Source organism: Hyla sarda, chromosome 1 (genome assembly GCF_029499605.1).
Source record: "Hyla sarda isolate aHylSar1 chromosome 1, aHylSar1.hap1, whole genome shotgun sequence".
Taxonomy (NCBI): domain Eukaryota; kingdom Metazoa; phylum Chordata; class Amphibia; order Anura; family Hylidae; genus Hyla; species Hyla sarda.
Window position 1 is genome coordinate 314795761 of NC_079189.1, and position 25137 is coordinate 314820897.

At 40.0% G+C, this 25137-nt stretch overlaps 1 protein-coding gene and 1 long non-coding RNA gene across 7 annotated transcripts in view; one reads left to right on the plus strand and one right to left on the minus strand.

Moving 5' to 3' along the window:
• PAX5 (paired box 5) overlaps positions 1-25137 on the minus strand; it is a 324504-nt gene that overhangs the window by 103441 nt on the left and 195926 nt on the right. For 5 of the 6 annotated variants that reach the window (XM_056518288.1, XM_056518291.1, XM_056518287.1 and 2 more), the window contains one exon: positions 15094-15223. In XM_056518288.1, the coding sequence (XP_056374263.1) occupies positions 15094-15223 (130 nt within the window). Of the gene's footprint in view, positions 1-15093; positions 15224-23039; positions 24266-25137 lie in introns of those variants that run through there. The other variant, XM_056518292.1, reaches the window with a different exon arrangement.
• LOC130272132 (uncharacterized) lies at positions 182-23141 on the plus strand. Its single transcript, XR_008843573.1, has 3 exons — positions 182-300; positions 22774-22864; positions 23011-23141. It is a non-coding gene; the product is annotated as an uncharacterized LOC130272132 (long non-coding RNA).

Sequence of the window (25137 nt, forward strand, 5' to 3'; positions counted from 1 at the left end):
ACCTGTACTGTAAATGGGGGAGATTTATCAAAACCTGTCCAGAGGAAAAGTTGCTGAGTTGCCCATAGCAACCAATCAACTTGCTTCATTCATTTTTAACAAGACCTCTGCAAAATGAAAGAAGTGATCTGATTGGTTGCTATGGGCAACTGAGCAACTTTTCCTTTGCACAGGTTTTGATAAATCTCCCCCTATATCACCTGTCAAGGGGTGGGATATTAGGAAACAAGCTAATAGTCAGTTATTAAAGCTGATGTGTTGGAAGCTGGTTCAGGGATTTTGTGATGGCTACAGGACTAGGTCAGAACATCTCCAAAACAGCAGGCATTGTGGGTGCTTCTGGTATGCAATGGTTGGTAAATAATAAAAGTGGGGAACCAGCAACAGGATCATAGGTAACGGGTAATGGGTCTAGTCCCACAAAAGAGATATGGTAGAAAGGTGTCACACTGTGTATTGCAGCTTACGTTATATGAGGCCATGGTTTTAATGTTATGGCTATTCGGTGTAGATATTACCTCATGAAGTACAATCACCTCTGTGGTATTAGAAAGTGAAAGGTTCAGTATTTAGCTGTGGGTAATGATCATCAAATATAGGTCATAAAAGCCACAGGTCATATGAGGGGCTACTGTTCTAAAATAAATGGCCATTACAGAACTACAGCACTTTGGCTCTTTCCCAGAGGGTATATGAGGGTTAAAGAGAAAGATCATTATCTAGTATGTTAAACTTTTTTCCATCTACGTGTATTGAATTGAATACTGTTATTCTTACTTTTCTATTTGGGAACAGAAGCATGTCTAGCTACTAGAAGCTTGTCATCAAAAAGTAGCTGTAGTCCAAATTTGCTTTATTATTCTGAGATATCAAATTAGATGTGTCCCCTCAATACAGTGGTCCCTCAAGTTACAATATTAATTGGTTCCAGGGCGAACATTGTATGTTGAAGCCATTGTATGTTGAGACCATAACTCTATGGAAACCTGGTAATTGGTTCTGAAGCCACCAAAATGTCATCCAAAAATAGGAAAAAGTGAGGATTAAAGAAAAATAAGTAGATAACTAATAGAGATAAAGCAAATCCTTACATATAAAGGTAAGAAAGATCTGCTGGGAGCTGTAATCACTGTCCATGTCAGTGTTTCCCAACAAGAGTGCCTCCAGCTGTTGCAGAACTACAACTCCCAGCAGCCTTTGGCAGCTGGAGGCACCCTCGTTGGGAAACACTGGTCTATGTAGAGGACAGAAGCTTCTTCAGGGTCCTGTACAGTACACACAATGTCCTAAAAAAGTAAAATGGAGCCGCCCCCACCTGGAGCCCAAAGGAGCTGCTAACCCTGGTACAGGTAAAGAGTACAGAACATGTAATACCTCCCTGTACTGTAGGGGGCGCTACCCAACAGGAATTCAGTGCATACACTTTAGGAATACAGCGGTTTTACCAGTAAATGCCCATTCTGATTGGTCGGTTCTTCCAGCTATTGACACGTTTTGCAGATTCCATAGCATTGTATGTTGAGTCTGGTTTCAAGTTACAATGGTCCAGAAAAGACCATTGTATGTTGAAACTATTGTATGTTGAGGCCATTGTAACTTGAGGGATCACTGCATGCTGCATCATATTATGTGGGCAGATCTGCGGGTCTGTTACAATTTTATGCTGTTTATCTAATAACGCTTAAAATTAAGATAGACTTCATGTAAACCAAGTAGAAGAGAAGGCATATTTTTCCTTTGTCCTATTTAAACATATAGGTGTTATAGAGGGTGGGGTCCACCACTTGGGATCCCCTTAATGACACAGAGCGAAGAGCTTTGAGAGACTTTACCGATCCATGTAATACATTCAGCCACTACAGGGAATATGTTTGGACTAGAGATGAGCGAACTTACAGTAAATTCGATTCGTCACAAACTTCTCGGCTCGGCAGTTGATGACTTTATCCTGCATAAATTAGTTCAGCTTTCAGGTGCTCCCGTGGGCTGGAAAAGGTGGATACAGTCCTAGGAGAATCTTTCCTAGGACTGTATCCACCTTTTCCCGCCCACCGGAGCACCTGAAAGCTTAAATGGGCACTGTCACCAACTTTATTTTTTGATATGTTGTAGTACTTATGTACTACAACATATCTCTAATATACTTTTATTTTAATTAAAATTGTTTAATTTACATTTGAAAACCGGCCACTAGGGGTCTCCCTCCTAGTGGCCGGCTGCAGCCTGGCATGACGTCACGCCTGAAAAAGGACTGATGCGGCCGGGCATCGGTCCTTTTTCATTCAGCCTGCGCTCGCTCCCTGCCTGTCAATCAGACAGGCAGGGAGCGAGCGCATTGGCTCCCTGGCCACTGGCTGTGAGGCCACTTCTCCCGCACATCGCCGCCGCTGTCCCTGCACGCCCGCTGCCGGACTCTGCAGTAAGTGTAATGGGGAGGGGGGGGGTTTGTGATGGAGGGAACGGGGTATGGCGCGGGGGGGGGGGGGGAGGGAGACGGAGGGGACGGGCTAGCGCCGCATGTAACTAACTAATAGTTTATCTGCACAGGGTGACTCCAGCTGTTTCAATACTACAACTCCCAGCATGCCCTGACAGCCAATAGATGTCAGGGCAAGCTGGGAGTTGTAGTGACGAAACAGCTGGAGGCACCCTGTATAGATGAAGTAAGGGCGGAAGTCCCCCCCCCCCCCCCCCCCTCAGCAGGCATCAGTGACGTGGTGCCTGCTGGGGAAGTCTGCCTGGTAGTGAGCACACTGCCAGGCAGACAAAAAGCATTTTTAATATAGTAAAAATAAAAATTAAAAGCAGGGAGGGGGTTAGGGATAGATGGGCAATAGGCAGGGACAGAAAAAAAAAATAGGATGGTGGGAGCTACCCTTTAACTAATTTATGTAGGATAAGACATCAACTGCCGAGCCGAGAAGTTCCTGACGAATCAAATTTACTGTAAGTTTGCTCATCTCTAGTTTGGACAGCAGCAGCGCCTTTCAGCTATTAGCTGTTATTATTTATTGGCAATCATTCTTTTACCGATTATGTAATGCATACAAGAAGATAAGAAAAGAACAATATTGTAAATGTATACAGAATAATAAACAAGGACGACCGATCCCAGCTTAATATGATTAGTAAAGGGCTATAGATCACAAAAAAAAATTATAATAAAAAGTATATAATACTCCAAGAGTAGAGTAGATATTAGTCAAACTGGGGAGAAATAGCCGGAGAGAAAAGCAAATTATTATTATATAAATTATTTTATATAAATTGTTAATAACTCCCAATCTAAAGGCCTCTATCTGTTTAGGGTGTTCTTCAAATTTCCTTGGAGTCTCTTGCTTTCTAAATGTTGGATCAGATTCTAATGTCCCATAGGAGCACTGTAATTTTCTTCATTAATTTCTTTAATTGAATATCCATGCAGTTCATTTAGCATACCTTTGTCACAGCTATCCCTGAACTTTATGTAACGCTACTACTTTTTATGGAATAATAGGCTGCTATAAAAGGTAAAAAGCAGCAGAAAAACAAGCAAAGTCATAAGCAACTTGTAGGGTTTAGTTGTCCACAGTTAAAGGGGTACTCCACTGGAAAACTTTTTTTTTTTTTTTTTTAAATCAACTGGTGCAGAAAGATAAACAGATTTGTAAATTACTTCTATTTAAAAATCTTATTCCGTCCAGTACTCATCAGCTGCGGGATACTACAGAGGAATTTCCTTCCTGCCTGACCACAGTGCTCTCTGCTGACACCTCTGTCCATTTTAGGAACTGTCCAGAGTAGGAGCAAATCCCCATAGCAAACCTATCCTGCTCCGGACAGTTGATGACATGGACAGAGGTGTCAACAGAGAGCACTGTGGTCAGACAGAAAGGAAATTAAAAAAGAAAAGAACTTCCACTGTAGTATAAAGCAGCTGATAAGTATTGGAAGCATTAAGATTTTTTAACATAAGTAATTTACAAATCTGTTTAACTTTCTGGCACCAGTTGATATAAAAGAAAATGTTTTCCACCGGACTACCTTTTTAAATGTGGAATGGTAAAGGAATTGGTAAAGGAATTGTAGAATTTAAATAACTTTTAAGTGTATGTTGAATTTTTTCCCCCGACTCCATGTTCCATTTATAACACAGGAACTGCAAATTGCCTTTGTAGGTGACTTTGCTTTTATAAACAATGTAAAGGAAGCGCTGAAAAAACGTCATTGTGATGGCGCCAGGATAGGAGATAACTTGAGGATTGGTGGGTGTCTGACCCCTGTAACCCCTACCGATCCTAGGCAATGTTCACACACCAGAATTTTCGTGCGGATCTACATGGAGATTCCACAGCAGTGGAATTGATTTCAATAGGATTCTGCTGTGCTTTGCACATAGCAGAATTTTCGCACCAGAAACATAAATGGATGGTTTCATTGTTCTCGACATAATATTGCCAAATGGCCTGCTTTTGAAACTATTTGTTTTAACAGAATTCTTATAGTGATAATACTATAATTTCTATGTTTTGGACTTTCCAGTCACCTTCTCTGGTTCTAGTCATACATTACTCATTTTAAAGGCTTAAAGGTGCCTTGGAGCCCTTAGATATAAGCAGCAATTGTAGTGTTGTTTAGGTGTAGGATGAGAACACCTCAGTGGTATATCTCATTAGCATAATTGCAGTGCAATTTCCCTAATTATTCTAGCATGTTTTGTGCATGCATATGATTACAGTGCGTCTTTATCTTAATTAACATATACATGTCCTGATTGGACCAAACTGTCATAATGTGGCAGGAAAGGGATTGCAGCTTCTGCTAGAGGTCATTTGATCAAGTCATTTTTTATTTCACACATGCAAACTTCACACCAGCTTCCTTTAATATGGGCTAATTGCTGTACGTCTATAGTATAATTATGTGTTTTCACAACAAGGAAAAATGTGCAGTTCTTGATTCCGAAGCATGCATTACTGTTTCATAAAAATAGAAAAAAAATACATAAAACAAGGAAAGTAAAAATAGAAAAACTGCTACATGCCTATTGCAGGACCTGATATGGTGTTTCATGGCACAGGGATTATCTCCTTGGTGCATCTTAAATGACTTTGTCATGCCTGCCCCTAAGGGCTCATTTACACTACAGAATCTCGACCAGGCAGAGATTCCGTCTAGAGCAGGTGCTGGCAAAACTCGAACGGCTCAAAAAAACCTTTTTCAAAAATAAGATTTTAGCCTCTGAACCCCTTAAGGACTCAAGGTGTATCCGCTTTTGCACTTTCGTTTTTTCCTCCTTACCTTTTAAAAATCCTAACCCTTTCAATTTTCCACCTAAAAATCCATATTATGGCTTATTTTTTGCGTCGCCAATTCTACTTTGCAGTGACATTAGTCATTTTACCCAAAAATGCACAGCGAAACGGAAAAAAAATCATTGTGCGACAAAATCGGAAAAAAAACGCCATTTTGTAACTTTTGGGGGCTTCCGTTTCTACGCAGTGCATATTTTGGTAAAAATTACACCTTGTAATTATTCTGTAGCTCTATATGGTTAAAATGATACCCTACTTATATAGGTTTGATTTTGTCGCACTTCTGGAAAAAATCATAACTACATGCAGGAAAATTTATACGTTTAAAAATGTCATCTTCTGACCCCTATAACTTTTTTATTTTTCCACGTACAGGGCGGTATGAGGACAAATTTTTTGCGCCGTGATCTGAAGTTTTTATCGGTATGATTTTTGTTTTGATCGGACTTTTTGATCACTTTTTATTCATTTTTTTAATGGTATAAAAAGTGACCAAAATACGCTTTTTTGGACTTTGGAATTTTTTTGCGCGTACGCCATTGACTGTGCGGTTTAATTAATGATATATTTTTATAGTTCGGACATTTACGCATCTGCGCTTGTCTTGGGGCTAAATGGCTGTGTAGTGAGATTACCATAACACTGTGTCTAGCTTTTTGTGAACTGGCATTTCCTTTTTGAGTTTTCTTCTTTGCCTACAAATCCCATAATTCAATTTTCCTCCCTCCCACACATCATCAGCCACCCCACCCATTGAAACATAAATGCGCTGCATCCATTTAAAAGACCTGTGGTTTTCAATCAGGGTGCCTACAGCTGTTGCATTAGTTGCAGATTGATCTCTCCCACCAAGCGATCACTCCACCCAGTGAAGCAGACAGGCTCCCTGTCATCAGCTGACTAGTGAGTCAGGTCTCGGATGCATTGCAACCTGGGAAAAATCTGAGACACCAGTCATTTTTTATGCTGGCAAAAATAAATATTGGGGTAAAAATCACATAAGAATTGTGAGAAAACCGTCACACACAGGTACAGACACTATATTATGAACTACACTAACTTTACAGCCCCTGTAGCATATTCAAATAAAAAAAAAAGTTCCTGAAATACCTCTTTAACCCCTTAAGGACAAAGGACGTACCAGTACGTCCTGAGTCCTTTCCCTTTCTATAACGCGGGGCCACGAAGTGGTCCCGCGTCATAGCAGGTCAGGCCCGGCCTCTAACAACAGCCGGGACCCATGGCTAATAGCGCGGCAGTGATCGCGGTGCCGTGCGCTATTTACCCCTTAGACGCGGCATTCAAACGCCACGCCACGATGAACGCCACGTCTAAAGTGAAAGCGAAACCATTCCGGTTAGCTCAGGGAGCTGTTCGGGATTGCCGCGGCGAAATCGCGGCATCCCAAACAGCTGTTAGACACGAGGAGGGTCTCCTACCTTGCCTCCTGGTGTCCAATCGCCGAATGACTGCTCAGTGCCTGAAATCCAGGCATGAGCAGTCAAGCGGCAGAATCATCGATCACTGGTTTCCTATGAGAAACCAGTGATCAATGTAAAAGATCAGTGTGTTCAGTGTTATAGGTCCCTATGGGAGCTATAACACTGCAAAAAAAAAAAGTGAAAAAAAAAGTGAATAAAGATCATTTAACACCTCCCCTAGTAAAAGTTTGAATCACCCCCCTTTTCCCATTTAAAAATAAAACTGTGTAAATAAAAATTTAAATAAACATATATGGTATCTCCGCATGCGGAAATGTTCGAATTATAAAAATATATTGTTAATTAAACCGCACGGTTAATGGCGTACGCGCAGGCAAGTCCGATCAATACAAAATGGGTACTGCTAAAAACTTCAGATTACGGCGCAAAAAATGAGCCCTCACACCACCCAACACGGAGTAAAATAAAAAAAGTTATAGCGGTCAGAAGATGACATTTTTAAACGTATAAATTTTCCTGCATGTAGTTATGATTTTGTTCAGAAGTATGACAAAATGAAAACTATATAAGTAGGGTATCATTTTAATCGTATGGATCTACAGAATAAAGAGAATGTGTCATTTTTACCGAAAAATTTACTGCGTAGAAACAGAAGCCCCCAACATTTACAAAATGGCGTTTCTTTTTTCAATTTTGTCTCACAATGATTTTTTTTTCCGTTTCGTAGATTTTTGGGTAACATGACTGATGTCATTACAAAGTAGAATTGGTGGCGCAAAAAATAAGCCATCATATGGATTTTTAGGTGCAAAATTGAAAGGGTTATGAAGTAAAGGGAACACTTAAACAACACAATGTAACTCCAAGTCAATCCCACTTCTGTGAAATCACACTGTCCACTCAGGAAGCAACACTGATTGACAATCAATTTCACGTGCTGTTGTGCAAATGGAACAGACAACAGGTGGAAATTATAAGCAATTAGCAAGACACCTCCAATAAAGGAGTTGTTCTTCAGGTGGTGACCACAGACCACTTCTCAGTTCCTATGCTTCCTGGCTGATGTTTTGGTCACTTTGGAATGCTGGCGGTGCTTTCACTCTAGTGGTAGCATGAGAAGGAGTCTACAACCCACCCAAGTGGCTCAGGTAGTGCAGCTCATCCAGGATGGCACATCAATGCGAGCTGTGGCAAAAAGGTTTGTTGTCTGTCAGCGTAGTGTCCAGAGCATGGAAGCACTACCAGGAGACAGGCCAGTACATCAGGAGACGTATAGGAGGCAACAACCCAGCAGCAGGACCGCTACCTCCGCCTTTGTGCAAGGAGGAGTAGGATGAGCACTGCAAAATGATCTCCATCAGGCTGCAGATGTGCATGTGTCCACTCAAACGGTCAGAAACAGACTCCATGAGGGTGGTATGAGGGCCTGACGTCCACAGGTAGGGGTTGTGCTTACAGCCCAGCACCGTGCAGGACGTTTTTGTTAATTGCCAGAGAACACCAAGATTGGCAAATTTGACACTGGCGCTCTGTGCTCTTCACAGATGAAAGCAGGTTCCCACTGAGCACATGTGACAGACGTGACAGAGTCTGGAGCTGCCGTGGAGAACATTCTGCTGCCTGCAACATCCTCCAGCATGACCGGTTTGGTGGTGGCTCAGTGTGGGCGTGGTTTGACTTTGTGACCGTGGCCGCAGCTCCAAGCCTTCCGAACGGATGTTCAGAAGGCTGGGGCACTGGAGTACTCCTTTAAGGAGAGCTCTTTTCATACTTTTTCCCAGGGAGCATTATTCTAATGGATCTCAGCACAGAGAATCAGTATTTTTTGAGGAGAGTTTGTATACAAACGACAAGTCAAAATATAAAAAAGAGTACTGCATGTATGCATTACAGTTGGTCTCAGGGTCCCCAGACATCCCTGTTCCTGATAAGGCAAAAGCAGATCTAGTTGTTAATTCAAGGTGTCTTGGGATACAGTGTACACTTGGGTTTGTCAATCTCCTCTAGTAGTCCTGTGATAGTGTCAGTTCCTTTCCTCCTCTGTCCTCTCAATGTGATAAGAAGCAAGCTGAAGTCAGCAAGCTGGGGCTGAGAATGCATCTGCAGGTAATTAATAACAATCAAACATCTAAAACTGCTGACGGTGGCTGTAATGAACTGGGCTCTAGTCATTGCCTTGCAAATAGAGAGCGTGTTTATGAACCGTGGCAGCAAGAGGTTTTTTTTTTATCTCATGCTAGCTTTTGTAACTTAATATTTAATGTCACAGAATGATGCAAATAACATGCAAGTTCTCAAAAAAATCAGATTTTTTTTTGTAAGAGGGACTAGAGGCTTACTCTACAGCAGCTGTACCCGGACAAAATTACACCCCCTTTGTGTAGGCCAAATATAATATTAATTGTTGCATTATATCATGTGACCAATTATTGTCCTCCTTTGAGCTGGATACTTACAGTGTAGCAGAAGGGTTTATAGGAGTCGTAGTTTTGCAACAATTGGGGAGCCACAGGTGGAAAAACATGTCCCCCTATGAATACTCATCTTTACTGGTACCGCGCTGTTCTCCTGGCCTCTTTTAGTTAGGCCTGGCAAGAGCTGAGTGATGAAGGCAGCATTAATCATTTGCCTGCTTCATTGGGAAAGCGCTGAGCAGCTGGACAAGGAGCCAAATTATCCCTCACTCTGGCCAGTGCTCAGCTTTTCCATTAAAGGGGTACTCCCATGCCCCAGCCTTCTGAACATCCGGTTCAGAAGGCTTGGAGCAGCGGCCGTGGTCACGAAGTCACGCCACGCCCCCTAAATTGATGTCTATGGGAGGGGGCGTGATGGTAGTCATGCCCACTCCCATAGACATCAATGGAGGGGGCAAGATGTGACGTCACGAGGGGGCGTGACTGTGACGTTGCGACCATGGCTGCTGCTCCAAGCCTTCTGAACCGGATGTTCAGATGGCTGGGGCACGGGAGTACCCCTTTAAAGGACATGATACAATGGAATGCAAGAAGAGGGATAACCTCCTTTTGTCAGTTCCCCAAACCAGCTTGGCCTGATGAAAGTGCCCTCCTCACCCCCTTAAAGGGATACTCTGGTGGAAAACTTTTTTTTTTAAATCAACTGATGCCAGAAAATTAAAAAGATTTGTAAATTACTTCTATTAAAAAATCTTAATCTTTTTAGTACTTATCAGCTACTGTATACCACAGAGGAAATTCTTTTAGTTTTGGATTTCTTTTCTGTCACTACCACAGTGCTCTCTGCTGACCCCTCTGTCCATTTCAGGAACTGTCTAGAGCAGGAGAAAATTCCCATTGCAAACATATGCTGCTCTGGACAGTTCCTAAAATGGACAGAGGTGTCAGCAGAGAGCACTGTGGTCATCACAGAAAAGAAATCCCAAAAGAAAATAATTTCCTCTCTACAGGGTAGGCCATCTACATGGATACACCTAAAGAAAATGGGAATGGTTTGTGATATTAACTTCTTGTTTGTGGCACATTAGTATATGTGAGGGGGAAACTTTTCAAGATGGGTGGTGACCATGGTGGCCATTTTGAAGTTGGCCATTTTGAATCCAAATTTTGTTTTTTCAATAGGAAGAGGGTCATGTGACACATCAAACTTATTGGGAATTTCACAAGATAAACAATGATGTGCTTGGTTTTAACGTAACTTTATTCTTTCATGAGTTATTTACAAGTTTCTGACCACTAATAAAATGTGTTCAATGTGCTGCCCATTGTGTTGGATTGTCAATGCAACCCTCTTCTCCCACTCTTCACACACTGATAGCAACACCGCAGGAGAAATGCTAGCACAGGCTTCCAGTATCCATAGTTTCAGGTGCTGCACATCTCGTATCTTCACAGCATAGACAATTGCCTTCAGATGACCCCAAAGATAAAAGTCTAAGGGGGTCAGATCGGGAGACCTTGGGGGCCATTCAATTAGCCCATGACGACCAATCCACTTTCCAGGAAACTGATCATCTAGGAATGCTCGGATCTGGCACGTTTCCTGAGTTTTTCCAGCAAGATGGTGCACCACTACATTATGGGTGTCAGGTCCGAGCATTCCTAGATGAACAGTTTCCTGGAAAGTGGATTTATGAAGGTTTTGTTTTCACGCTGTATACTTTACAGTAAAAATGACATGTTTTCTTTATTCTGTGGGTCAATACGATTAGAATGATACCCAAGTTATATGCCTTTTTATAATAGTACCGCTTTCAAAAATCTCAAACTATTTTAACAAAATTAGCATGCTTGAAATTGTCCTATTTTGATCACCTATAACTTTCAAATTTTCCGTATGAGAGGTAATTTTTTTGTGCTGTGATCTTTAGTTTTTATCAGTACCACTTTTGCTTATATTTTACTTTTTATAAGTTTTCTATACATTTTTTTGAATTAAAATGTGACAAAAAAAGCAATTTTGGATTATTATTTTTTTTTATGTTTACGTCGTTCACCATACTGGACAATTAACAATATATTTTGAGAGTTCAGACTTTTACGCATGCAGCAATACCAAATATGTTTATTCATCATTTTTTTTATGTTTTTTGGGGGGTAAAATGGGAAAAACTATTATTTAAATTTTTATTGGGAAAGGGAATTTTTCACATTTTTAAACTTTTTTTTAAACTTTTTTTTTACACTTATGGGGACAATTTATAGCAATCATTTGATTGCTATTACTGTTCATTACTATGCATAGGTCATAGCACTGATCAGTGTTATCGGCTTTCTTCTACTCTGGTCTGCTCGATCTCAGTCCAGAGCAGAAGACCCCAGGAGACGGCCGAAGGCAGGTGAGGGGACCTCCGGCCGCCATGCTGGATGATCGGATCCCCGCAGCAGCACTGCGGGTGATCCGATCATCCATTTAAAGTACCGCACTGCCACAGATACCATGATCTGTATTGATCACGACATCTGAGGGGTTAGTGGCGGACATCCACTGCTGATAGCAGCCAGGACCTGCCGCGCATGACCGGACCGATGCTCGTGGTCATGGCGGAGCGTAAATGTACGTCATGGTGCGTTAAGTACCACCGCACCATGTCGTTAAGGGGTTATAACCTGACCCTGCTTGTGGGTCTGGAGTTTGGACCTTAGTCTTAAAGTAGATGTCTCATCCTAAACATTACTGAAAAACATATCCCCTATTCACAGGGCCCCCCACAATTTCCTGTGCAGGGCCCCTGCTCTCCCCAGGAGCAGCGCATGCATGACGACCCCTGCCTAAAGCAGGGGCCCCCACGCCCTCCATATATCTTTATAGGAGAGCCGTTCGGCAATCGTTGGCACAATCTAAAACTGTTCCCCTATCCAGCCTATAGGGAATATGTTTTTCAGTATTGTTTAGGATGAGGGCTATTTAGCATGTTTTAAAAATACCCCATGTTGATTGTGCACTTTCATATCTCAGGTAATTGCCCCAGTTTATGGCGTTAAGGTTAGTTGGTGAAAATGGATCTTTGTAAAGTTAAGTGTTTTTCATAGTCCCACTTATAAACATCTTATTAAAAAATTAAAGAAAACTTATTACGATGCATTCATTTCTGAACAAACTGTAACCCTGCAAATTAGGGACCCAGTCACAGCTATTATCCAGGCCTGCCTCCCTTATCCTGAATATATCAAATTTTTCTTCCAAAAATATCAATTGTAATTCCTCAAACATATTAGGGAGGCTTCTGTAATTAGCATACATTACCTTTGTGTGTTTTACAATATATTTTTTTTCCCCAACCTTATTAACTGTTCTTACCTGTACAGCTTCAGTTCTCAGCCACAAGTTACTATCCACACTACCTTTTGCTTTTAAACTGTAATTTTCCTTACCCCGAGTCCCCAGTTTAAACACTCCTCCAACCTTCTAGCAATCCCAAACATTACTGCATTCTTCCCTTAGGCTAGATTCAGACTACGGAATTTCCGCCTGCAATTCCGCTTTGAAATTGCAGGTGGAAATTCCAATTGCTAAAATATATAGTGTAGTTAACGGGTTTCTGTTCACATATTCACACTTCGGAATTTGTGAAGCAGAATTTGTGATCGTAAAAACCACTTGGAAATTTACCCCTGAAGAATGGTGTTGCTCTTTCTTCAGGCGGAAATCTGTGCGGAACACATTGCAGTCTATTGGAGACTGCAGTGTCTGCGCGGTCCTAGCGCCGACTGATTCAGTCAGCGCTAGCCGCACTCGGAATCTCCGGGCGGAATTTTTTTGCCTGGAGATTCCGTAGTCTGAACCTAGCCTTACAGGTGCATAGAGCCTTCCATAGAGCCAGTAGCCAACAGAGAAGACAGCTTTGTTCTCCAAGCACATCCCACACATACACACTCTAATAAGACACAACTACAAGCAGACATATAATGTAACTTAACCAAATATTAGCTCAATGTCTAGGTTGTGCTACAAAAATGTCAGTTATTATTTAATTGGTTTCTGTGGGTAAATACTTTTTCGCCCACTGTGCCACATTATAAAACAAGCCTCAGTATTATCCATAGAACTAAAAGACATATTCATTAATTAGGCCGAATATGTTTAATTACAGAGAACTATTTTGTCAGAATGAGGAAGCTCTGGAAGTTGCTACTGCTTCTCTCTGTTTATGTCCTAGTTACAGACCTGAAACCTGGAAGGTTGTGCAAAGAAGTCAAAATAATCAAATCACACATTGCTGTCTTGGTTAGCATTTTGCCTTAATATTTATAAGCCACAACCAGGTTTAGACCTTAAAGGGGTACTCCGGCTCTGTTTGTGAGCTGGCACCGCGGCGTGCAGCTCAAACAGGTGGGTGGCGAATACAAGATTGCGGGGGTCCCCAGCGGCGGAACCTCCACGGTGAGACAACTTATCCCCTATCCTTTGGATAGGGGATAAGATGTCTCAGGGCTGGAGTATCAACTTTAAACTGATTTATATTTCTCTTCTTTGTATTAACTTTCTGACTTAAGCTTCAAAATACTGATGCACAATTACTGACAGAGTCTTCTGGTACTAAAAAACAGGCGTTTACTTAGGTCACTTACATCCCATCTGCAAAAACCAAGGAAATCAATGCTCAAGGAAAAAAAACATATAGGGTAGAGAAGAAAACTGTTACTGAAGTCAAATACAACATACAGTCACTAAGTCATGCACTGATGACAGAGGCAGTAACAGAGGGACAGCAAAGTGGCTGCGACTGGGTAGCTCTGTGTGTCCGCCTGTAGTGGCGGATTACCTAGTGTAAAAATCCACTACCTGGCCGCAGCTGTGTGTGAATAAATAGTTCTGGACTCATTTTACAAAACTGTAATAGTTGACAGGCAATCTGACAATGCATCAAATCTATTAAAGTGATGTGTGCTGTTTAATAAATATGGTGCATCTTTGAATACTGTTTCTTTTTACCATCTATTAGTTGGGTTACATTGTGCTGTTGCTTTGCAACAACATTTTGGCACAATTTTGGCTCACAGTCGACAGTTGTTGTAGTTACTCACTTTATAGGCACCATGCTTAGCTGTTTCTGAGGTAAGTTATGCTATTGGTGTAGCACACCACAAAAAGTATCTACTGGAGCAAGGACTCCTGTTCATCCTCAGACTCCCTGCTACTTTACCTTTAATGCACATGCATACAGTGCTGGTTGAATTGGCGCTGACTAATCCAATGGGCCTGCATCGACACTCAGTGATGCTGCTAAGGAAATGTAGCTTTACACGCTGCAGACTGAAGTCATAGTCATGATTGAATACATGAGTCTTAATACTTTGAACCATTTCTGCACATTAAATAATGTGGGGTGTCCTGAGAAGGGTTTCTCCCCATGTTTCCTAACTGCCATATGAGACCTTGTTTTTATGAGTTGTGATGTCTTTAGGTACTATTTTTAAATACATAGGGTACCATTTCCATAGATTTTTTGTTGTTGTTGTTGCTAATTAATGTTTTTTTTTACACTTTGCGTAGACACTTTAGGAATTGTGTTAGATTTATCATGTAGATTGTGATGGGGTCCCCAAATATGTGTGTATTTTGTGCATGGGGCTGCATTCATCTCTGCTTGTCTTCTAACCAGATTAAAAATACCCAACTCCCTTGTCATACGAGTGAATGGAGGTCACAGCCTCTGTCAGCATCAACTCATAATTCATAAAGTGCAGAAAGACTTCTGCATTTGGATAGTGGGATCACATCTCAACACAGCTGTCCTTTTATTTAAACATAGATTATAAATCTCTAGCCATATTCCATGATTCGGTATAGAAACATTTGACTTGTTGCATTCCAAATCCAAGCCATTAGGTGTGAAATAATAGCTTTTTTTTTTTTAATACAAAAGATTTATAAATTACCTGTTACAATTGAGTATGATTGGGGTCCAGGAACTGCTCCTCCTAAATCCCCTGAAGATGGACTTGTTAGACTGGATTTCATTTCATCCAACCCACCAGTTAGAGATGCCATAGTAGAATAATCTGTTGTCTGAAAAAACAAGAAGAAATAAGAACTGAATTTATACTAAGACACAAAAATGGCCAAAAGACTGAACATTTCGTATATGTATATGGTCTCGAAAAGGCCTGCTACTGAATTTTTTTCTTTCTTTTGGCATAAAATTGGGGAATTCTATTTACTTTTTACACTTTACCTTGAATAGTTTATACTCACTTTCAAACCATTAGGCCATGTTCATACAGCATACAATATTTGTCACATACACTGCTTCACATGAGAAACATATCCCCTTAGTTTATAACTGGAAAAATACACTGCATGAACATGGCTTTAGAAAAACATAACATGACACAAGCTATGTGGCTCATTATATATCCCATGTCCTGAACCCTATGGAAACTCAGGCTATATCATCAAGTCTTGCTTTAGTGGGGATCATTTTACCAGCATGGAAAATTTAGGATGAATTTATTTTTATTTAGTTAGTAACCCTTTAAAGCATTACTATCATTTAAAAGTTGTTTATCACACTGGGTCTTACCCCTGATACCCACTGGAGTTATTAGCCGATGAAGCATGTAATTTAGTGTTCCTCTCCCCTCCCGATCGGAATAACTGACCTTTTCTCTGCATAGGGCTTGTTTGTTTTCAGGACAAGCTGTAGTTTTTATTGTTACCATCTTAGGGTAAATATTACTTTTTGATCACTCTCAGCATTTCCCTGAGAGGCTGGGCCTCACGGCCTTCTTGGTTCCATGGCAACTACTAGCACCCCATAATCACATTGTGGTGTTGTCAGTGGTCTACAGGGGAGCTCTTACCCCTGTCAAACCCTAAAGATGCAGTCCTACTGACTGCAACAGCAACATCTACAGGGTTACCTGCCAAAACTGGCACAAGCTTTGGTCTTGACAGTTGTGGAAGAAGCCCCTTAATATATGGCAGCCAGCTCCTGCCACCGTAACTGTATAGCACTGAGCGTTAACTACCTTACTGATGTGCTGTAACTGTACGGTGATTAGCAGTTAGTGGTGAATGCATATGCTACCGGCAATGTGCGATATTAAGGTATCATACAGAATAAGGTTAAGTAAGGTTCTTTCATTCTGACAGTATATAACTTCCCTAAAATGCCTAAGTAGCCATGGTTGGTTAAACCTTGGTAAACCTAATGTGTTGGGAAGTCCTCATGCACCCGAGATTACTATTATATTATTAATATTTATTTTGGTATCCTTACAACCGATCAGTGCTCAGCTTTTATTTTTAAACTGCTGCATTGTGATTGGTTGCTATAGGTAGCATGGACAGTTTTCTCTATCATAGTTTGGATATATAAGGCCCAATATGCGCATGCACTAGTTTCCTCGACACATGGTGTAGTATGCTTTGTAGAATTACATTACATTGAGTGTTATGTGTTATTGTGTCATGGCTGTTGTGCATGTGCAAAGGGAATAAATGTTTGGTTGCTCCACAAACAAATTCACTTGTTGCCTAATACTAAGTTTGTACATCTAAAAAACACTTAGATGAGTGTACAGTAAACTTATTTTATACATTGCCTTGTCAGCATTATATAGAATACCTACAGAAGGCATCCTATATAATACCTTATTTCACACGTAGATAGAATGAAAAGCTACAAAAGGTGACGGTTTCTAACTTTCTCCAGTCAAAATATTTAATAAAATAAAATAACATTTTATATATAAAGATTTCCTGAAGAAGGGAATATTACACATACATATAACTAAAATGATGTCTGTTCATTACAGTGGGATTAACTGAAAGGCAAACACATACATTTTTGCAAGTCCTATTTAGATGAATGGAATAATTACAAAAGTCCCTAATCTGATTTAGGAAAAACTAGCTTTGTTATACTGTGACATGGGGGATTCCTGATAGTAAAATAACTAATGTATTGTACTAGACAGTTGTAGAATTACATACAGCTGATTTACATACACTTATTTATCTTGGTTTAAAGTGGTACTCCACCCCTAGACATCTTATCCCCTATTTTAAGGATAGGGGATAAAATGTGTGAATGCAGGGGATCTGGCTGCGATCTCCAGGCCGGCATACCGGCATTTTGAACATTTATGTTCAGAACGCTGGCTTCGGGAGGCCATGGTTGTGACGTCAAGCTACGCCCTCTCCATTCATGTCTATGAGAGGGGGCATGATGGCTGTGGATGCATCTTACGCCCTATCCTTTGGATAGGGGATAAGATATCAGGGGGCGGAGTACCACTTTAAGTAGTATTGTAGCCCCTAAAAAAGACTGGCTACCGTTCCATGAGTGCAGCCATCTTTATTCATGACATCACACCTCAGGAATATAACTGTGTTATGTACATGTACAAAAAAAAAATCCTTCTCATCTATGTGGATAATATTTTATAACCATCTATGATGAAACAAGGTTGCAAATAAATATTTTTGTCACTGAAAAACTAAGCACATTTATATAGAAGATTGAAAGACAAAGACCACACTGCACACTTGCATAAAAATACAAGAGAATAGAGTCATGTGTATGGAAGGTGTGAATTACCAATTAGCACAGTAAATCAGAAATCTAAGTTCCCAAAGGGAGTTATAACAAACTGTACAGCAACTAAAATACTGACTGCCAATCTCAAATTAATTTAATTCAATTACACATTTTTAATAATATAAGAACCTAATACCCATGAGTGCCTTCCAATGCTTCAGGTTTCCCATGCCACTTCTACTATTAAACACCACGCTGGTTCAAATGGTAATAAGCAAATGAAAAAAAGGAATGGTCAGGGGCATCATATCTGCAAACCTACTTCATACCTACCTGTCCATAAATTTCTAATAACCCATTTACTTACTATTTAAGCAGATGGAACCATATATGTAATATAGATATGACTAGAACTATTGACCTATTTGTACTAGAACTATATATAACATGGAAGGTGTCAGATGAAAAATATTGCCAAGAAACTGCACTTCAATCCCACAAATAGATATGAACTATCCAATTAGCAATTCCTCATAGTCATTGCTTAATGCTTATTGCATTCTTGACAGTTCCAGAATAGACAATTCTCCAGTTACTACAGTGTTAATCTTATCATAGACAGATATCAAACTTTGGACTTGACAAGCAGTCCCAACTTCCCTTAAAGGGAATCAAGTGAGTATTAAATAGCAATAACAAAAAAGCTTATGCACGATCATAGAATACAGTAATCCAACATGGTTTATCATTGTGTTCTATTAATGTGGCGGTTCGTGGTTCAGATGGTCTGTACAGTAACAGTTTGAGTCATGAGCTTCAAGGATTTGTCCCACAATTTCAAGTTATCCCCTATCCTCAAGATAGGGCACATGTATCACAGAGGGGTCCAACTGCTGGGGTCCCCCCATGATCTCGATAAAGGAGACACAAGCTCCCTTGAGAATGGAGTAACAGCTACGTGTGCACGCTGTTACTCCATTAATTTTCTATGGGTGCTGCCGGAGACAGCCAAGTACAGCATTTAACTATCTATGGTGGCTCTCATAAAGAATAAATGGAGAAACAGTATGAATGCATGACTTCCACTTTTTTCGCAGTCTCCATTGTCAAGATTATGGGGTCCCAGTATCAGATTTATATGTAGGTATTTGTGTGTGTGTGTGTGTCTGTGTAATTTTAATGGAGAAACCCACACACCTTGACATTGATAAAATATGGTCTGACTGGTGACTGCTTTGCATTTAAAAACTGGAGTCAGGGGACCTCTGTTCTAGTAATAGCTGTTGGGCTCTATGAATATGCCATGTTTCAGATTGGAATACACTATCATAAAAAAAACTATTAGGAAAACAATCCATTATAACAACTAACAATTGACAACTGCATACAATACCCATACCCCTTTTTACATATTACTCTATTTGAATAGCATCTCTATAGTATACAATACATAGCACAGTCTTCTAAGCATCTCTTCAAGCAATGGGCTTCCATGCCAAATCAACCTAGGATGAGCTAGTAAGAGATATCTGTCCATCTATAATGATGACTCAAGCTTTTAGGGATTTTTCATTCCCCTCATATACTAATACAGGCAGCTACTGTTGCTATTTCTCTCATGCACAAATAAAATGGCACCCTACTGTGCACAGCAGAATCACTTTACTAATAACTGAATATTACAAAGAAAATCTGCTAGTCAACATAACCTCAGAATACTATCCGAATCCAACTAGTACAATCAGACTTCATCACTATGAAGAGATTGCGAGTAAAACCCACTGAAATTGCCTTGAAATATACAGTGTATGCCTTACCTGCTATATTTCTTATTCTTCTAATGTTATACATATAAATAGCTGTATTTCCATCCTCCTTTTGTTTCTCATTTGTGTTTAATATCTGCATGTAAATGTCTGAAAATAGCATCTGTAATTGAGGATTATGAAGTATAGCCAGCTCCTGACAGGCTGCTAAGGAAGATGGATTATCCTCATTTTTCTGTAAATTTTGTCAATTTTGGAATTCATAAGCTATCAACACTGATCAAAATGTTACTGCACAGCTGTGTCAAAAGAAGGGAGAGAGAGGGAAGCGAAAGTGGTGACGTTCGCTCCCTTGTTCACGGAGAATATTGGTTCTCCCTTCTACTTAACTACCAGCTCTCCCACCCACCTTTTCCTTGCTTGTTTAATGCATTACAAACTGGATGGGAATCATTCCTAGCTACTTGTTATTTACCTAAAAAACAAATAAATAAAATATATAAAGAAATTGAAAAGAACGCAAATGCTCGGCTGTGCCTATTCAAATCACAAAGTGTAATTTATTGCATTTTCTCCCCTCTTTATTTATTCCTAAGTAGTAAACACAATTTCTATTCAGGGGGTTTATTATGTTCAACTCCTACCAGACAATCACAGCACACTAGAGGCAATTGTTTAGACTCTTCCTCTCAATTTTCCCATTACTGGGAGTAAGTACTGTTGGGACTCTTTAATAGCCCGACTGCAGCCCATATCAATAACAGATGAGGTTTAATCGTCCAACACAAAAATTATTTAGGCTCAGAAAGGACATTCAATGTCATTTGCATAATGGCATTGCTATCCCGTGCACCTTACCCGTCGTGCATAAACAAGGCCCAGGGACCATAAATAATAATAAATCATGACGTCCCTGCGTCTCTGGCTGTAATAGAAGCCACTCTTCGTTGAAATTATTTTACTAGAAAATGGGCACTGTAATTTTTAAGACATGTGGCATGCCACAAGGCAGTAAATCTCTAGCAAGCACACACATATACAATGAAAAAGACTGCCCCGTGAGCACAAAGCTGTGTGAATGAGAGATGGAAAATATTTGCATTTGCAGTTTAAATTGGCTTCTGTGATACAAGGGAATGAAAATAAAAAATAGAGGAGGAATGGAAGAAAGTGGCGAGCATGTGATCGTCTTATGATGTGACATTTGCTTAGCTAAAGTATCGGTGGCAGGTCTTTTAATTTACAAATGCGATGGACAAAATGGAAAATTACAAAGGCAAAAATTCACAGACGAGCGTTTCACTTCATTGTTATCAAGAAGGATTAAGGCAGGAAAAATGGTTTCACAAAGAATTTAGGATTAGGAGTCTTACTGGCCCATGGCTAACACATTTCAAAGGCATTAAAAATGGTTGTTTTTGCATTTTATGTTAAAATGTATTTTTATTCAAAATCTTTTTGGCCTTTCAGTAGAAACTAATTCTTTATGGGGTCAGATGCCAGCCAGTGTATATGGGAGTTACTAAGAATGCCTTCATCACCCTTATCTTATTTAAAGGGCTTGTTCATCTTAGACAATCCCTATTTTGTAAAAATCTGACTTCCTGCAGTGCCACCACTGAGGAAATGAGCATTACATGTAGCAAATCGAAGTGAATCAGCTGTTCTAGTAAGGGTCAGACATGATGGGTCTTCCAGAGATAACAATGTAATCTTCTGTAGTCTTTTTACACTATGGTTAATAGATTGGGGTCCTAAAGAAGGTCCCATCCATTCCCCCATAATACCCCAAATAAACAATTATTTAATAATTATTTATTCTAAACAAAACCACATTACAGATATAAATGTAACAGAACTATCTAGGAAGGGTATTTCCATCTTCCCTCAATCCACCTGTTGCCTTGCCTAACCTGGATCAACAACAATTATGTATCTTTTTATTGTAGTTGGTTGATATTTCTATTATAGCTGCTTCCTTTATAAAAGCAACTCCACACTTGTCTTCAGATTGTGTGCAGTATAAAAATTCCGCTCCATGCGCTTCAAGAGAAGTAAACTGCAATACTACACACAAACTTGAAAGTAGCTATGTTTTTCTAATCCCAGGTTACCCGGTTTAATCATGTTACTGATACTAAAAATGGACACAATGGATAAAATTTATGATGTGCTTGTTCATCTCTTTTTTGGCGCATGGGTAAGCCAACAGATTTACAAACTAAACACCCTGCCTTGCTCACAAAAAACAACCATTCTGTCTAACAAAAGGGGCATGTCTAAGGTTCGGACAAGTTGGGAACCTCATTTACTGTTTTGTGATGTTTGAGGCGCACAGTTAAAGGACATCTGCAACAAAATACAACTTATGCCCTAACCACAGGATAAGGAATAGGTGTCTGATCGCGGAGGGTCCGAGCCATGGCTCTCCCATGCAGGAGGCAGTCCGGACGCAGCGTGATGTCGCGGCCGACACGCCTCCTCCATTTAGTTCAATAGGAGGGGTGGGGTCGTAACTGTCAGTCTCGCTAGGTTGACGCTACGTGCATTAGCCCTCTCATTGAGCGTTAATGCGGAGGCCCCGTTCAGGAGCTAGGGGTAAGTGTAATAACGCTGCAGTTGTCCTTTAAGCCAAAATAAACCTTATGCTAACCTAGACTGACAATGCAAAAAGCAGACATAGTCCCCAACATAACCTAACATGCACACCATTTGCCAAGGTATATGCGCCAAATTAGTAAATTCCTAAAGTGGATATTACACAAACACATTAGGAAAACCAACAAAGGCAAATTGAATGAATACATTTGCCCCAATGTGTCATTTTGAATCTAGAAAAGATATTGTCACACATCCTAAGAACCATGTATGGTTTCTCTTATCCTTATCCTGCCAGTCATTCAACAGAGCTTAGAGGAGTCAAGGGAAAGTGACACATTTTCCTGTAGCCCTGAATGCTTTGTTTCGATACAGTGTATGTTGTTTTTAGGCCATCAAAGGGCAAGGTGATCTTCTCCCAGCCTCATGATTGACATGGGATCACTTGCACCTCTAGATTCCCTTTTATATGTCTTCCAAAACAGCCTGCTTTGGAAACAAGTTAACTCCGCATCAGAGTCTAGGATTCTGTTCCTTCCTTTCGTAAGTACTTTTTCCACTTCACTGACTGTCAAAAACATTTGTCTCAGGCTTTATTTAGTAGTATTGTAATAGATAACTTGTAACTTTTGTCAAAAGGTCCTTTATGGTGTCAAGTAGACTAAGGTGACATGATGCAATCGGAGTAATACTAAATAATTATTTTACAGGTCATTTCATGAAGAAATCTGCCTATAAGAAAACTATTTCACTCCAACAAGGCGGGCATTTTGTTGGTGAAGAAAGTGCATGTTTTGGAAAGTAGGTTATGAATTTGTGTCATAAGCTCATAGAGCGGAATAAACAGTAATAGTGAGTGCCCTAGTGCCACACTAATATATATATATATCCCAAATGTATAGGAAAAATGTAATAGGAACATAGCCTAAATGACATGATTTTCCCAGTCTTTCTGACAGCTCAGTCCTAGTGGTCTCACTTGGCTACTAAACAGGGATATGTGAACTGTACAGCTGAAAGGAGGAGAGAAATCACAGCACAGTGAAGATCATCACAGATGGAAGAGCTTGTGTGCTAACCCCAGCAGGCAGCCCAGAAAGTTCAGTGCACAACTTATTCAAATTAACATGTGCGGCAGATAACCAGGAGGTCAGAGATCAGTCTTACCCTATACAGTAACTATAGTGCAGCAAAAGACAGAAAGGTGTGGCCCACAGAGGGACCAGCCCATCAGGCATGTTCCAGAAATGTCAGATTGCCATTCCAGCCCTTGTTTCATGGTTGGGTTCATTGCTCTCCTTATGCAGAATACTTTTGTAGCCAATAAGATTCCTATCTGATGGTATTGCATGGTGGATAAGTATTATTTTATCAACCCTGCTGCCATTGTTCTGCACCTCTGTTCCTGTGTTTTAATGTATACTTTGGCCTTGTTCCATGTTGACAGTATACATTTTTGGCTGCAATTCTTCTATAAAGACTCACTTCTGTACTAACGCCTCTAACAATAGATTTATACCTGACTTTCACTTGTTTCTACCAGTTCTTAGCTGTTGGCACTTCTTGACATCTTTCAGTTTCAAAGGGATGCAAGCATTATGTGTATTTTCTTCCGCAGCACTGAGTTTCCTTGACCAATCACTATATCTACATTCCTCAGCAGTGCATGTTTCTTTGCCCTTCTTTAAAAGAGTATGAACAGCACAACTTGAAACCCTAGTCTGCTTTGACATCTTTGCCTGGGAGAGACCTTGCTGATGCAGAATTACTACCTTGTGTCTTGTTGTTGTGCTCAGTCTTGCTATGGTGTATGACCTGTCACATAAAAATGTCTTCTACATCTTTACCTTTGTAGCCGAGTTTGGCTGTTCATCACCCAGTTTTAAGCCTCCTACTCAGCTGTTTCTATTATATTTAATAACTGTTTTTAACTAACATATAAGAATGCTGATCATGGCCGATTACTGTCTGTTTTGTTAATATTAGCTTATTCTACTTATATACCGTATATCTACTTCATTTAGACTTTAGATAAACATCTTTGCTTAAGATAATTTATGTTTAAATAATTGTCAGAATGATAACATGACAACTATATGACTTTATTTGCTCCGTCTGACTTTATATTGCAGGCATGTCTATATTTCCTCATTTTTCCTTTTACTATTTTATATGTTATATATAAAATGTCTTGAAAATTTTCTGGAAAAAAATAAAAATAAACAGTTATTTAAAAAGAATGCTGGTCATTATCACCTGTTTGATAAAACTGTTAATCATACACCTGTCTATAATCATATAACTGTTGATTTATATTTATTTTCTGTTCATTCAGTTTGCTTTGTGTTAATTGACTAAATATTGATTGTTTTTTAGAGTATTCTTACTTTGTAGTATTTATTCTGCACCTGCTTAAAACTTTAGCAAATCATAAACATTCAGTTACACCATACCAATTGTGAATTCAAAGATTTATATATAGTGTCATAGATACTAAAAAAGGTTTATAAGCTAGACTATAACTTTGCAGTCTAAGGTTCATCGTATTGTAGATTTTTAGTGGAATTTTCAAACATAATGTTACATTTCAGCTTTTATTCTTTAAATTATTATTTAAAAGAGTGAAAAATAACTTATCCCTATCCAAGGATAGGGGATAAGTTATAGATCGCAGGGGGTCCGAGTGCTAGGACCCCCCACGATCTCCTGCACAGGGCACCGGCAGTTTGCCGGAAGCTGGCGTTCAGCCCCCCAGGAAGCCATGCCCGGCTTACCCACTTCATGTATCTCTATGGGGTGCATGGAGGAGCGTGTCGGCTGGTGCTCCATGCGGGGGTCAGCACTTCCCCTTCCAGCTGACTGCTGGGACCCTGTGCACGAGATCACGGGGTCCCAGCACTTGGAACCCCCATGATCTATAACTTATGCCCTATACTTTGGATAGGGAACAAGTTATTTTTCATCAGACAACTACTTTCATAGCTCTTACATTGCTGACACTTACATCTTAGGTAAAATGTTGTGTATGCAATGTAGTTGAATTATATTCAGAATTTGTTTAGGTGGTTCTCATT